This window comes from Aspergillus welwitschiae (assembly GCF_003344945.1).
Source record: "Aspergillus welwitschiae strain CBS 139.54b unplaced genomic scaffold BDQ94scaffold_1, whole genome shotgun sequence".
Classification (NCBI taxonomy): domain Eukaryota; kingdom Fungi; phylum Ascomycota; class Eurotiomycetes; order Eurotiales; family Aspergillaceae; genus Aspergillus; species Aspergillus welwitschiae.
In genome coordinates this window covers 905,369-918,822 of record NW_020798695.1, presented here as the reverse complement: position 1 = coordinate 918,822, position 13,454 = coordinate 905,369, and the positions used below count along the sequence as shown (strand labels likewise).

At 51.7% G+C, this 13,454-nt stretch overlaps 5 protein-coding genes across 5 annotated transcripts; 3 read left to right on the top strand and 2 right to left on the bottom strand.

Moving 5' to 3' along the window:
* Window positions 1-66: 66 nt before the first annotated feature.
* On the top strand, window positions 67-1,299 carry BDQ94DRAFT_132843 (ELYS family protein). The gene is made up of 3 exons (XM_026764141.1): window positions 67-232; window positions 295-524; window positions 583-1,299. Exons 1-3 carry the CDS (start codon window positions 79-81, stop codon window positions 1,150-1,152), a joined length of 954 nt encoding a protein of 317 aa, XP_026632322.1. The 5' UTR covers window positions 67-78; the 3' UTR covers window positions 1,153-1,299.
* Window positions 1,300-1,742: 443 nt separating this feature from the next.
* BDQ94DRAFT_165032 (FG-nucleoporin nup42) lies at window positions 1,743-3,752 on the top strand (the record flags this gene model as incomplete). The annotated part of the gene is made up of 4 exons (XM_026770182.1): window positions 1,743-1,788; window positions 1,867-1,950; window positions 2,167-2,197; window positions 2,252-3,752. 4 exons carry the CDS (start codon window positions 1,743-1,745, stop codon window positions 3,750-3,752), a joined length of 1,662 nt encoding a protein of 553 aa, XP_026632321.1.
* Window positions 3,753-4,146: 394 nt separating this feature from the next.
* S10a (40S ribosomal protein uS10) lies at window positions 4,147-4,694 on the bottom strand (the record flags this gene model as incomplete). The annotated part of the gene is made up of 3 exons (XM_026770181.1): window positions 4,147-4,231; window positions 4,302-4,525; window positions 4,653-4,694. 3 exons carry the CDS (start codon window positions 4,692-4,694, stop codon window positions 4,147-4,149), a joined length of 351 nt encoding a protein of 116 aa, XP_026632320.1.
* An 859-nt stretch (window positions 4,695-5,553) lies between these two features.
* Window positions 5,554-7,760, bottom strand: BDQ94DRAFT_132837 (fatty acid desaturase). The gene is made up of 2 exons (XM_026764140.1): window positions 7,371-7,760; window positions 5,554-7,300 (listed from the first exon to the last, which is right to left on the bottom strand). The coding sequence occupies exons 1-2, from the start codon at window positions 7,574-7,576 to the stop codon at window positions 5,833-5,835; spliced, it is 1,674 nt and encodes a 557-aa protein (XP_026632319.1). The 5' UTR covers window positions 7,577-7,760; the 3' UTR covers window positions 5,554-5,832.
* A 437-nt stretch (window positions 7,761-8,197) lies between these two features.
* BDQ94DRAFT_165029 (phosphoribomutase PRM15) lies at window positions 8,198-13,425 on the top strand (the record flags this gene model as incomplete). Its single annotated transcript, XM_026770180.1, has 11 exons — window positions 8,198-8,218; window positions 8,536-8,614; window positions 8,715-9,034; window positions 9,087-9,105; window positions 9,168-9,177; window positions 9,228-9,408; window positions 9,459-9,748; window positions 9,799-10,475; window positions 10,527-10,678; window positions 12,042-13,361; window positions 13,414-13,425. The coding sequence occupies 11 exons, from the start codon at window positions 8,198-8,200 to the stop codon at window positions 13,423-13,425; spliced, it is 3,081 nt and encodes a 1,026-aa protein (XP_026632318.1).
* Window positions 13,426-13,454: the final 29 nt, after the last annotated feature.

The window sequence follows — 13,454 nt, the reverse complement described above, 5'->3', positions numbered from 1 at the left end:
ACGGCTGCCCATACAATTCGTCACGAGTAAATAACCAATGCTGCATCGGAATTGTTCTGCGGACATATCCTAGACAAAATGGCGCCCTGGGACGATTTCGATTCTATCTTTTACTTTAACAAAAACTTCACCTACGATGGCAAGGTTATCGAGCAGATCGTCGCCAACCGCCGTGCACTCGAAAACCAGCTGTTCGCCGACCGACTGCTAGGATTGCTCGGAGTTAAAGCAGGTATTCTCTCCCCTCATCCAGCTCTGAAGCGAAGGTCGTTGTTAATCAGGAGAAACCTGTAGTTACGCAGCTATACCCTCCCAGATCCAATGCCGACCTCCGGACTCTTGTCGGACACATTCTTTCCTCCCCCATGGACATAGAGCACAAGCAAGCGTTGATCTACTATATTCTGAAAGATTGCCGTGCCGCCAGCGATGCGGCTTCTCAGTTTTCGCGGCGGTGTCATTTGCCGGAGAAGTACAGATTGTTCATAGAAGGACTATGGAACCTCGATAGGCTTGAATTTAAGGTGCGTATCTGCCTTTTATGCAGTTTGCGACGGTTACTGACCCAGAATGCGCCGATAGCGAGCCGTCGAATATCTGACTGAGCCTTCTATCATTCCCACCTTCCCGGATGAAATCCTCTATGTCCTTACTCTTCCTCGGCTTCCCAAGCACGATGACAGCCTCGTAATGGCATACTACCTGACTGTTTCCCCACCTTTGGCATCGGAGAAGGTCCAGCGAGCCTTCTTCAAGACCCTCTGTCGCGCAAGCATTACGGAGGCCTTCTACTTCACCCGCAAGAACGATGACACTCTACGTCGGAGCTATCTTATACAGCTCATCGAGTTCGTGCACACAACGGACGCTGGCCAGCTTCGGAGCAGTCGCGCGCTGGAGCTAATCGGCCTTCCATTTGACGACCAAGAAGAGGAATGGTTCGAGGATGCTCTGCTTCACGGAAGCGCAAAGGGTCTCCATGGCTCCAAGGACACAGTCATGATGCGCCGCCTTGCCAGTGGCAAGTTGAGCGGACTGGCCCAGGAGCTTGAGTCCCTCGGCGGGGAGAAGATTGACGGGCTAAACTGGGATGTCCTGAGACAGAGCGTTACACATACGCAGACCTCACAGTCCAGCGGAGGACAAGCTTGACATGAACTTGATATTATGGGAAATGGCTCGGAGAATAGGAGTTGCGCATCGGATCCATTGTAATTTTACGAAGCATTGGCATTAAACAGGCGACGGGTGCTTTTGATGATTTACTACAAGGCCGAAAATATAACCACCAGTATACCCCCATCTAGTTTCTATATTGGTATCATTTGCAACCTGCATAAGTGTAAAAGAGTAAATGGAACGTTGCAGACAAACTGGATCTCCGCTCTTGATAGCTCCGCGGGCATAAACCTGCGTAAATTACAATACCAGGCGCATACGCTATGCATGAACCTGCCTGCTAACACTGCGGCCTGAGGCGGCGAAATGTACTGTCACCGGATCAATCCAACCACCACCGGCCATCCGCAGATTCTCTCGAGTTATACACCGCGACCAGCTGCGCGCGCTTCGGTTTCTGATATTACTTAAAAGTCTACTTATTCCTCACATATTTCTCTAACAATTGATCAAAAATATAGCTCCAATTCGTGGGTGTCTCACACTCGATTGAGCTCTTATAATCACAGTCAGACGGTCAGCAGGGGCCTCTCGTACTGTCCCACGCAAAGGCTCAATACGACATGGTTGTCTGCACGTACTTCCAGCAGGGGCGGTGCAGATTTGGAGGTACGAAGACATATTGCTCCCCCAGATTCTAGTTTTACTCTTTCTCTAGTCTGAATAGTGGACTAACTATCATTCCAGACCGTTGCAAGAATGAGCATCCTAGCCAGCAGACATTGAGCTCCGGCAACCGTTTTGGAGCACTTGCTGGGGGAGGTTTCGGAGGTACGTTTACTGCTTGTTGTTGGAGACAACACAACGCAGCATGCTCTGTTTTTGCACGAGCTATTATGTGTGCCAATGCTCGTGATCACTGTGGATCCTGTTGTCATTCTTAGTTGTTCTCTTCATGAGCTGTCATCGCTTATACATGTATTGCTTGTTCCACGTTTTGTTGTCTCTATCATAGGCTGCGTTGGGATGTTCTAACTCCAAACATAGGCCGTGGCGCTCAAACTCAACAATCTGCAGAGTAAGTTGTTCTTCAGCCAAGCTATTTACGTGAGACCTTTCTGACACCCTCCAGCTATGGAATAACTACGACGGACATCAAGGCCGATCTTACCGCCGGTAAAGGCCGGCCAGAATGGATTTTCTCCTGCTACGGTCCTGGAAGAAACGCCCCAAGGCAACTCTTTGGAGGCACTAGCCGAGAGCGGAGTTTTGAAGAACTGCGACTGCGCCATTATGAAGCTGCCGCCGCAGGCAACGCTGACCAGGCAGTCCAGGAAGCTCAAGCTCTATATGCTGAGGCTTTGAAGCAGATGGATGTCATCCTGAATGACCTCAATGGCGCTGTGAAGTATGTCGTCGACGGAATCAATGAACATCCCAACAGGATTGACATCGTGGAGGGCAAGACCGGCCCAACTTCCACCCAAGCGCCTTCTGCTTTCGGTCAGCCCTCTCAACCTAGCCAACCTTCACCATTCGGGCAACCCGCTGCTCCCAGCTCAGCACCGGCTTTTGGTCAGCCTTCAGGGCTAGGTAGTCAACCCTTCGGCAAACCCTCTGCGTTCGGTCAGCCGTCAGCCTTCGGGCAGCCCTCGGCCTTGGGGCAAACATCTGGCTTGGGGCAAGCATCTGGCTTCGGACAGCCTAGTGCTTTAGGTCAAGGGTCTGCATTTGGACAGCCGTCAGGTTTGGGAGGGCAGCCGGCATTCGGTAAACCAGCCTTTGGCCAGCCTAGCTTTGGTCAGCCTTCTACCGGCCAGTCTTCATTTGGCCAACCCTCGTCTCTTGGAACGTCAGCATTTGGTACACCTGGTGCGGCCTCCCCATTTAGTCAAATATCAGCACCTAGCCAGCAACCAAGCGGCTTTGGCCAGTCCGCTGGACAAGCTTCCCCGTTCGCGCAGGTCGGCAGTCAAACCCCCGCCGCGTCTTCTGGCTTCGGTCAACCCTCGACAACACAGCCGGTTGGTTTCGGCCAACCATCACAGACAGCTTCCCCTTTTGGTCAACCTCAACAGCAGCAGCAGCAGCAACCGCCTTCAAACCCTTTTGGTCAACCATCCACGGCCCCAGCCCCGAGTCCCTTTGGAGCTCCAAGCCAACCAGCTGCACCTTCAGGATTTGGACAGCCCGCTAGCGGGTTCGGACAGTTGGGCCAGTCGGCGCCTGCCCCTGCTCTTGCATCCACACCAACAGCTACCGCAGGAACCGGCCCTCCTGCCATCATTAAGATAGACAACCCCAATGAGCTGCACCCCATCCCACCGCTGACGGGTCAGACCATCCGCGACCCTATGACCAAAAGGCTTTCAGCTTGGAAGGGACAACCGGTCAAGTACATCAACAACGAACCCTGCTATCTACATCCGCAAGATCGTCAGACCTACGTCCGCATCTTCTTTCCAGATGGGCCGCCTGACGCAGCCAGCTTAAGGGATGCGCATGGAAAGGACGAGGAGTATACAGTTGAGGTCACCGAGCAGTACGAGTTCTTTGTGAAAAACGGATGCTTCAAGGACGGAGTGATTCCGAGCGTGCCCCCGAAGACAGAATGGGTGAGCTTCGACTTTTAGCCGATTCAAGCTCTTGGACAGGACTTTCTTTTGCATGGTTTACTTGGGCATTGTATTATATAGATGATTAGCATTATTCACGGACGGGAAGGGCGTCCAGGCGGGATATTCTCACACGGAACAAACGGAAGCAGTTCAACCACTGCTAATATTTGATACCAATACACTACACACACTACGCTACACCACAACTACAACCCATCCATTTATCCAATTCAATATGAGTAATAGTTTTACTGCTTTTTGAACTTTTTCATTTTCAGGCCAGGAACTGGCGGGTATCGACGAATGCCTAGCACGCACCCTGCATCCGCAGCAGCACCACAAAACATATCCTCATCGTCCGCGCCACCCCTGTCACGAACCCAAACCATTAGAGAAGGTAGGGGTACATTTAAGCAGCAATGGTGACCTCAACCTCAACACCAGCCTCGATGTTGATGATGATCTGCTTGACGGTCTCGGTGGGGGCGAGGAGGCTGAACACAGATATTAGCTTTCCATCCTTTCCCTTCCAACATCTTCAAAGGGGGAGGTGGGGGTGCTTACTCGATGAGACGCTTGTGGATGCGCATCTCGTACTTGTCCCAGGTCTTGGAACCCTCACCGTTGGGGGTCTTACGGGTCGAGATGTGAAGGGTCTTGGTGGGAAGACGGACGGGACCCTTGACCTGGAGGGACTTGGAGCGAGCACGGTCGATCAGCTCCGAGCACACCTTCTCGAGGGAGGCGACCTTGCGAGAGGTGAGGGTGATACGGATCTTGTGGACCTTCTATAATAGCAGGAATTGCTTGTTAGTACTGTCGCAATTGAATATATATAAATACCATGTCCATATCCATCGCATTGAGACATGTATATGTATGATGATAATAATAATGGTATGGTGGTAGACGTACAGGGCCCTCGCCGAAATCCTTCTCAGGCTTCTGGAAAGACATCTTGAATTGTAGTTGAGACGGTGGGGTGACCGGTGGGATTTGAGATGCTGGATGGACCTGAAGGTTAGTTGTCGTCGACGAAAAGACAAAAAAAGAAAAGGAGAGAGGAGGAGAAGGAGAGGCGTACCGCAAGGGAGGCTGGACTGCCAATCAAGACCTGAACTATCGGGGTTCGGTAAGGTGATGATGGCCGTTGAGAGAGTCTGGATGGATTGCCGGGCGGAATAACAATTATCGTGAACTTCCCTCTCTTTTTTTTGTTCAATTTTTATTAATCCGCTGTTCTTGCTTGTGCGGGTGGAGGGCTTGGCGCTCGCCTAAGTAGCTGGTTCGGGAGCTAGTGGCTGGATGTGGTTAGATGATTATGGGTTTGGGAGGTGGGCGGTGAGTCAGCGGGATTGGGGGGAATCGGTTTGGATGGTTGAACTATTTAGGAACTATACTTGAATACTCCGTGGATGGATGGGTATGGTATTGAGGAAGGGAGGGTGGTTGTAATTTCTAATGTGGCTATTAGGTATCGAACTAAAATTTTATCTTTTTTTGTGTAGGATATTGTATTTAATGCTTCCTTCATATATCTTTAGTATCATGTATAGAAGGTTATTGGAACTTGTAGTTAAGGGAAAGAAAATAGCTAGTCGGATTATACTACTTAGCAACAGCGACAAGAAAAGGAGGAGGAAGAAGACGACTATGGGGTACATTAGTATAGTATGGATTCGACACGTGGTATGTGTTTAATCCGCTGATATGATAGCATACCGTATTGGTGATTGCATGAATATGATAACTTATGGTCCTGTATGGCTTTTAGATACCAGCGGTAAGTATAAGACGTGGAAGGTAGAATCTTATACTGATATTCATGTAATTTACAATGCATTCTATAAACCGATAAAATCACAAACCGGGCATTATCTCATTAAGCACTGCGAGGCAGTCAAAAGGCGTCAGCCATATCCGGACAACCACCAGATAGACTATATAGTGCTGTGGGGTAGGGGTGGGGTGGCGTAGCGTAGCGTAGAGTGGGACTATTTACAACAATGATCGGGGGATAGTACATGTTTGATAAAGTGACAGAAGGGATGCATCTAGCTTGGTCACTGACTCGCATAGATAGTCTTCAATGGCTTCAATGATGATCCGAGAACACACCATTCTCCGCGCATGACTTCCTGCACTCTTCAAGAATGCGGACCTGCTTTGCGACATCGCCGAGTTTGCCAATCACCTCTTTGTTACCATCGTAGAAGGTGAAGATGGTATAAGGGATGCCAGTGTCGCGGCAAAAGTCGAGCACCAGGCGCTGAGTCCGACGCAGATTGTGCCGAGGAATACGGGGGTAGAGATGATGGATGGCTTGGAATTGCAGACCGCCGTGGAAGAAGTCGAGCCAAATTGGGCAGTCGACATCCATGGTGGTGCGGAGCATTCGTTGCGGGAAAGACTCGTTGACTCCCATGTCGGAGGTGGACATGGCGAAGTGAGAAAGCGTGATCTGCACGTGCAGCGGAGAGGTAACCATATGGGAGATGAAAAGGAAGGAAAGCCGGCTGCTCCAGTCGGGGATCGACCGGTACATCACTCCGTAGCCAAACCAGATCCAGAAAAAGACCTGGCCGCCAATCTCAAACCACCGATGCCACCAGGCGGGACCTTTCTTCGGGGCTTGGCCCATGAAGAGGTACTCCCAGCTCAGGCGATACAAGTTGAAACGTCCAAACAGGAGGATAGGGTAGTAGAGGTAGTTCTGGAAGCGGAGAAGGAAGTTTGCAGCAGCATCAAATTCCATGATGCGGTCGTAGTAGGTGCTGCGAAGGCTGGTAAGGAAGCGATGGGAAACGGCGAAGAATGGCATGTGTTCGATATCCGGGTCGTGTTCGGGGGCGTTTGTCACGATATGGTGGACATTGTGGCTGCGTTTCCACCACCCAAGGCTGAGTCCTCCAAGATAGTCGGCGATAATGATACCAATCACCGTGTCGACGTGAAAGTTGTGCGTAATGCCCATATGGCCAGCATCATGGGCAGTAAACACAAGCTGATGCCAAAAGCATCCAAGAAAGAATCCTGAGGTCGCATACCATCCAATCTGTAGGAAATAGTAGGACAAGGCAGCGAAGAGCGTATATCGGCAGCATTCGATAAAGTACGAGAAGTAGCGACAGTCATAAAGCCCCTCTGCACGGATCTGCCGGTCCAGCTCACGATACCTCTGCTTGATCTTCTCCTGATTTTCCAAATCTAGGGAGGGGTATTTGGCCGTATCGAAGACGAGTTCCTCCTGCGTGCGAGCATCGAGAAAGAACGGTTTCGGTTTGAACTCTTCGCTTTTGGCGGTCGAGGCTGGGGTTGCGGGCGCAGGTTTCCGCTGACGAGCACCTGACGTGCTATCGACGGCATCAAAGATCGGGGATGGCGGCTGTGATGTTTCCTGACCGGAACTCTCTGGACCAGAGCTTTCTTCATCGGACAAACAATCCTCGGTATAGGGACGAAACTTTCCGCCCTGGATGGGCGGCAGGAAGTTCACCCATGGGCCCTCGATGCGACCGATCTGAAAGGACAACATTCGTTGGCGCGCTTCTTTGGAGTGTAACCTGTAGAAGAGAAACGTCGGAGTCAACGGTCTGTTCGCATCCGGGCATCCGGGGTTCATGGGCCACATACGCGTTGATCTCATCCGTGGCATCTTTCCCAACCATGTGTCTGATGGACTTGTCTCCTCCGGGATGGTAGGGAATCCAAGCATCGACTCTGAGTACGCGACCGTCGAAGATGATGACATGCTTGCCTTCTGAAATCAGGCCCTCAATATACCTTCGGGACAAAATGGTGTCCTTCCGGGCCGCGGAGGTAGAAGGAGCGGTGACCATGGTACAGTGCAACAGGTACCAGTGTAATTTCCAACCAGGGTATCGGGGAAGGGGGGTTTACAAAGAGGGTGAAGGATCAGCCCAAGGGGGCATCATATAGTGCAAAGACCTAGTAGGGAGAGAAGATTAGAGGGGTAGTGGAATGAGATGTTACAATCCAGAGACCGAGAGAGGAAGAGACCAGATGGAGGTGGAAGGACAGAATGAAGATGGAACTACTAATAGAAAAGCGGGGACGCGAAGATGAAACGTGCCGGCGATCGTCACCCGATCCAGCGAGTGTCATTCCACCCACATTTCTGTCTCCGTCTCGCCCATTCATTCCCCGTTCCATCATCATCATCATCATCATCACCATCACTGACTACTATTACTACTTACTACCTTCAATCAGCAGCTTGCTTTCTTCCCTTCTTAACTTTTAGTCTTGTCTTCATTTCTTCCCCTCCTTTAATTCTCTTCCCACCGTCGCTTCTGCATTTCTCCCTCTAAACTCTTCCTCTCCTCCCCCTTCTCTTCCCCCCCAAAACCAAGCTCTGATCCGCGAGTCCCTCCCCCCCCCCTCCACCGTCCGTCCTCTTCCCCCCCCCCAGTCCAGTTGTCAGCGTCGTATGATCCAACATGGCCGCCAACCCAGGAGAGGTATAGTCAACTCCCGGTGTGCGCGGCTACACCACGCTTCTATCTAGATCGATAGGGGCAGAAAAGTAGTGTGGATGTTCTGACTCGGTCCGGCTGGTCCTTTCTGACAGGATTCCCTCTCTCCGCTGATCCAAAAATGGCTTGAGTGGGACCAGGTAAGTCCCCTGCATTTGTCAGATTCCTTTCCGCCCAGCTCAGCTTTAACTCCCCCCCATAGTAGTGGTGGTGATGGAGGTATTGCTGCTACTCAATGCTCTTACTTACTTCCCCACACACAACCTCCCAAATGTCTAGCTGCTAATGCCCAACCCCATTAGGATCCCTCTACTCGCGGGGAAATTGAGCGGCTGCGCGATGCGGGAGAGCTGACGGAGCTGCAGCAGCGCCTGCAAAAGAGTACGTGTGGGCTCGAGACATGCTTCATCTGATCTTCTCGTACCGAATTTAGGCTCTTTACGCTCCCCTGCCTGTCATGTCTAATCCGCAAAAACTGCAGGAATCCAATTTGGCACCGCTGGTCTCCGGGGTCGCATGGCAGCGGGCTTCTCTTGCATGAATTGTTTGACTGTCATTCAGGCATCGCAGGGTCTGGCGATGTACTTGAAGAAGCACCATGGTGATATTGCCTCCTATGGCGTCGTTATTGGCCATGATGCTCGCTACAATTCCGCCAAGTTCGCCGCTCTGGCCGCAAACGCTTTCATCGCACAGAGGATCCCGGTCTGGTTCTACTCCGAGCCTTCTGTTACGCCGACGGTGCCTTTCGGTGTAACCCAACTGCATGCTGCTGCAGGCATCATGGTTACGGCAAGCCATGTAAGGCATCCCTGTCCGCCATTCGAAGATCATGTGGCTAATCCTGCCCTAGAATCCAGCACAAGATAATGGTAGGTTGCCATGGCTTGCTCCTCGACAGCCGGACCGTATCGCTGACGGACGTGGTGAACAGGTTACAAAGTGTCTGGTTGCGCTCATCCAGCCTGTTTTGATTATCACTAACATGCTCCAGCTATTTTAAAAATGGCGCCCAGATCAATACCCCCATGGATGTGGAGATAGCTCGATCTATCGAGGAGAATCTGACGCCCTGGCCCAACGCTTGGAAAGACTTGCAGCCCGGTGAATACTTGCGCCCCAAGGCGTACGACAACCTTCTGCCACACTACAACACAGCAGTATGGCAATACGCTGTGAGTCTCTATGCATTGTGCTTTTGTAACATGGGCTCATCGCTTTGCAGACATACACGGTCCGGGAATGGAAGCAGCCACAGCCATTTGTGTATACTCCTCTGCATGGTGTAGGAGGCCTGGTATTCCCCAGCTTGTGCCGTTCCGTTGGTATCAAAGATTTCACTGTCGTCCCAGAACAAGAAGAACCGAACCCCGACTTTCCCACGGTAGCTTTTCCTAATCCCGAAGAGGTTGGGGCATTGGATCTCGCGATGCGCACCGCGGACCGGGAGGGTAGAGAATTGATTATTGCACATGATCCGGATGCAGATCGCTTCGCGGCTGCTGAGAAGGTCAAGTATGTATCCGTTGCCTTACACACCAGAGGACCCCGCTAACCCATCGCAGTGGATCGTGGTTCTCCTTCACCGGAAACCATTTGGGAGTACTGCTTGCATCGCACCTGTTTGATTCCTTGGAGACTATCGACAGCGACACACGAATTGCCGTGCTGAACTCGACCGTCTCTACGTGCATGTTGGAGAAAATGGCAAAGGCCAAGGGGATGCATTACGAAGAAGCGTTGACCGGGTTTAAGTGGATGGGCAACATCGCGCGGAGACTCGAGGAACTCGGCTACTATGTTCCATTCGCCTTTGAAGAAGCGCTTGGGTACATGTTTCCGGAGGTGTGCTACGACAAGGACGGTATTTCCGCCGCTATGGTGTTCTTGCTAGCCCAAGCCAAATGGAATGCTCAAGGGCTCACCCCCTATACGAAGCTTCAACAACTCTTCAAGGAACATGGGCACCACGAGACTCTCAACACCTACGTCCGTTCGACGAACCCAGATCTTACGATGGACCTCTTCCGAAAAATCAGGTCCGGACCGTTCGGCGCCGGCAAGTCCTTTGGTTCCTTCAACATCCAGCGATGGCGAGACCTGACGGAGGGTTACGATTCTGGAACCGAGGACCACACGCCCACACTTCCGGTTGACAAGAACACCCAGATGCTGACACTATGGATGGATCGGGAAGTCAGATTCACCATTCGTGCGTCGGGCACAGAACCTAAAGTCAAAAGTATGTTGGACATCAAACAGAGTCATGGCGCAGTGCTAATTGTCATTCTAGTCTATATTGAAAGCAGCGGAGCGTCGCAAGACCAAGCCGTCGAGGCTGTCCGTGACACATTCCTGACCGTTATCAAAGAATGGGTCCAGCCTTTTGCTCCAGGCATGACTTACAATGAGCAACAGGTTACTTCCTCGGGCATTAAGTTCCAGGTGAAATAAGTAGCCAGTAAGAGTGATGAGGTGCTTGGGTGATATCTTTTCTTATGTTCATGAATGACTATAGAACACAGCTGGGGGAGGTTGACCCCGCCCCTGTGTTGCCACTTCAGCAGCAAGACTAGCATGAATACGACGCAATGAATCTCTACCGTGATAATTCCGGGTAGTGTTTGGAGTAGGGCTGTAGTGATAGATAGACTGTTTCACGATCCCGCGTTAACATGAATCCTAGGACGGGTTTCTATCTTGAAGGTCTCAATTGCATGGGCTTTAATCCTCTTGGTTGCTTCGAATGACTCCCCTGACTCGCCCTAGAGGCTGCTATGTCAAAGAGTTTCGACCAGCACCTCATCAAATGATGGATATGTGCCGCGCGGTATTTCGGTTACTGTCACTCTCCGCTGCATACCTTGATAGCTCGAAAGACGGGACAATGGCCTGGAGCCAAAAGGTGCCATAGGTTATGTACTTAGCTGCAGTATTATGGAGATAACAGTGCTGCTGCAAGGTTGTGCTAGCTCAATGCAGACGCACAATGTCTCTAATCATAAGTTACCGGAGTGTTGCGAGGTGTTACACAACCACTTAGCCTTTGCCAACTGGCAATTCTCTAGAGTGCGCTGGCACACTACTGTCGCTTCCACTGCGGAAGAGCCGTCTCTCTCAACCTGAACATGCTCTATACAGACAAGGGAGCTTGCTCTCCCAAGACCTTTGGCCCTGTTTGAGCAATCCAGTATTACCTACTCATTGCCTTGAGGGGCTCTGTCCAGGTGGTAGTCCGACACATAACAACCCTCGCGGCACCCTAAGCAGGTCACTATACAGACCGGTCATGATGGACTAGCCCGTCTGGAATCATCTTGCATCACACACCGGCAGCAGTATGGAGAAAGATGGACTCTGGGAAGTCTGAGATCATGTCTCTGGCTTTACGGAGATGTGAACGCGAAGATAAGGATGCGGGTATAGAAGGAGTAGAGGGTCGAGAAAACAGAGAAGAAGATGGAAAGTCGACGCCAGTAGGCGTAGTTTTCATATCCGTCAGAGGAGATGTACAACCACACAGGCCTGCAAAATTGGTGTAGATACTGATATGGTACTACAAACCGACGCGAATCAGCTGTTGCTGCAGTCATATGCAAATCCATTCATTCATGCCGCGTATAAGAATCCTGATCTCCCCCACTCTTCTCATTGCTCACAACCACCAACTTATTTCAGTCCTCCCAGCCCTCTACTGTAGTGGCCTAATCATGGCGTCTCCATCTCCTATGAAAATAATCATTGTAAAAGAGTTCCCTGCCTCCTGCAACCAATGCCTTTAAGTACGAACACTAACCAATTGCTCTAGGTCGGCGGCTCCCTTTCAGCTCTAATGCAAGGCATCACTCTCCATCAACATGGCCACTCCATCCACATCCTCGAACAGAGTCCCACACCAACTCCCGTCTCGCACATGGCCGGCGTTAGCATAGGTCCAGACGTCCAGACGTTCCTGTCGCGCTTTGACCGCGTCTCCCACATTCCACTGGGCATCCCAGCCACGCAGCTTCAATCCGTCGACCACTCGGGCCAACCGAAGCCCTTTTTCCGCCTTCAGCGCATCATGACCTCCTGGGATGCCTTGTATTTTCGTCTCCGCGCCAACTATGATGGTCTAGCCAGCGACTACATCCCCAACCCTCCAGATCCCCTCTCTACCTTACCAGACGAATCCTCATGCGACGCACGAGCCCGCGCACGATACGAGTATGGCCAGCGAGTCGTCGACATATCCGAGGTCCCATCGACTGGACAGCTAGCTATCGTCACAGAGAGCACCAGCAGTAGCACAAGAGCCACAACGACATACACAGCAGATCTAGTCCTCGGCGCTGATGGCCCACGTTCCACCGTCCGCCAACTTTTCTTGCCCCCCTCCCCTCAAGGTGACAACAAAAACCACCGCAAATACGCTGGCTACCTCGCCTGGCGCGCCATTATCCCCGAAAGCCGCATAACCCCTGCCACCCTCGCTATCTTCCAGTCCAACATCAGTTATCTAATTCGCAAACGCCCCACCCACGGCTCCCACATCGTCGTCTACCATATTCCCGGCCCCAATGGCTCCATCACCCCGCGTACCCGCTATCTCAACTTCTGCTGGTACGAGAACGTGCCGGCGCATGACCTCCCAACTCTCATGACAGACATCCATGGCGTGCGGCATCACACCACCGTAGCGCCGGGCCTGGTACCGCCACGGATATGGGACCTACAACGTGCACAGGCAGCAGAGGACATGTTGGATTTCCCAGCTCCCTTCCGTGAACTTCTCTCGCTGATTGATGCTCCGTTTCTGCATCTCATCACGGATTATCCGCCGGTGGAGAGGACATGTTTTCTCGGTGGTAAGGTGAGGTTGGTGGGCGATGCGGTAACACTTATGAGACCGCATGCAGCGTTTAGTACGAATCAGGCGGCGGCGCATGCAGCGCTGATGGGGAGGTGGTTGGATAGAGGGGAAACAGCTGGTATGTCGGAGAGGGAGTGGGAGTATCAGGTTGCTAGGTCGGCGGAGTTGCATTGGGCCAGGAGCATTTGGTATGGCGAGTACCTTCAGAATTGGTCGATGATGAGTGCCGTTTGGCACGGTGCGGTTAGGTATTGGCTGCTGGCGGCCGGTTATTGGGTGAGGTATTGGTGTGGGTGGGTGGATCGGCCTGTTACTTAGTTATCTATAGACCGCGGTCTGAATTGATACAAGTTAGCAATCATGTCCTAA

Coding starts and splice junctions, on each gene's coding strand:
- BDQ94DRAFT_132843 (XM_026764141.1), top strand. CDS start 79: ATGGCGCCCTGGGACGATTTCGATTCTATCTTTTACTTTAACAAAAAC. Junction 233..294: donor ATTGCTCGGAGTTAAAGCAG/GTATTCTCTCCC, acceptor AGAAACCTGTAG/TTACGCAGCTATACCCTCCC. Junction 525..582: donor TCGATAGGCTTGAATTTAAG/GTGCGTATCTGC, acceptor ATGCGCCGATAG/CGAGCCGTCGAATATCTGAC.
- BDQ94DRAFT_132837 (XM_026764140.1), bottom strand. CDS start 7,576: ATGGTCACCGCTCCTTCTACCTCCGCGGCCCGGAAGGACACCATTTTG. Junction 7,301..7,370: donor GCCACGGATGAGATCAACGC/GTATGTGGCCCA, acceptor TCTCTTCTACAG/GTTACACTCCAAAGAAGCGC.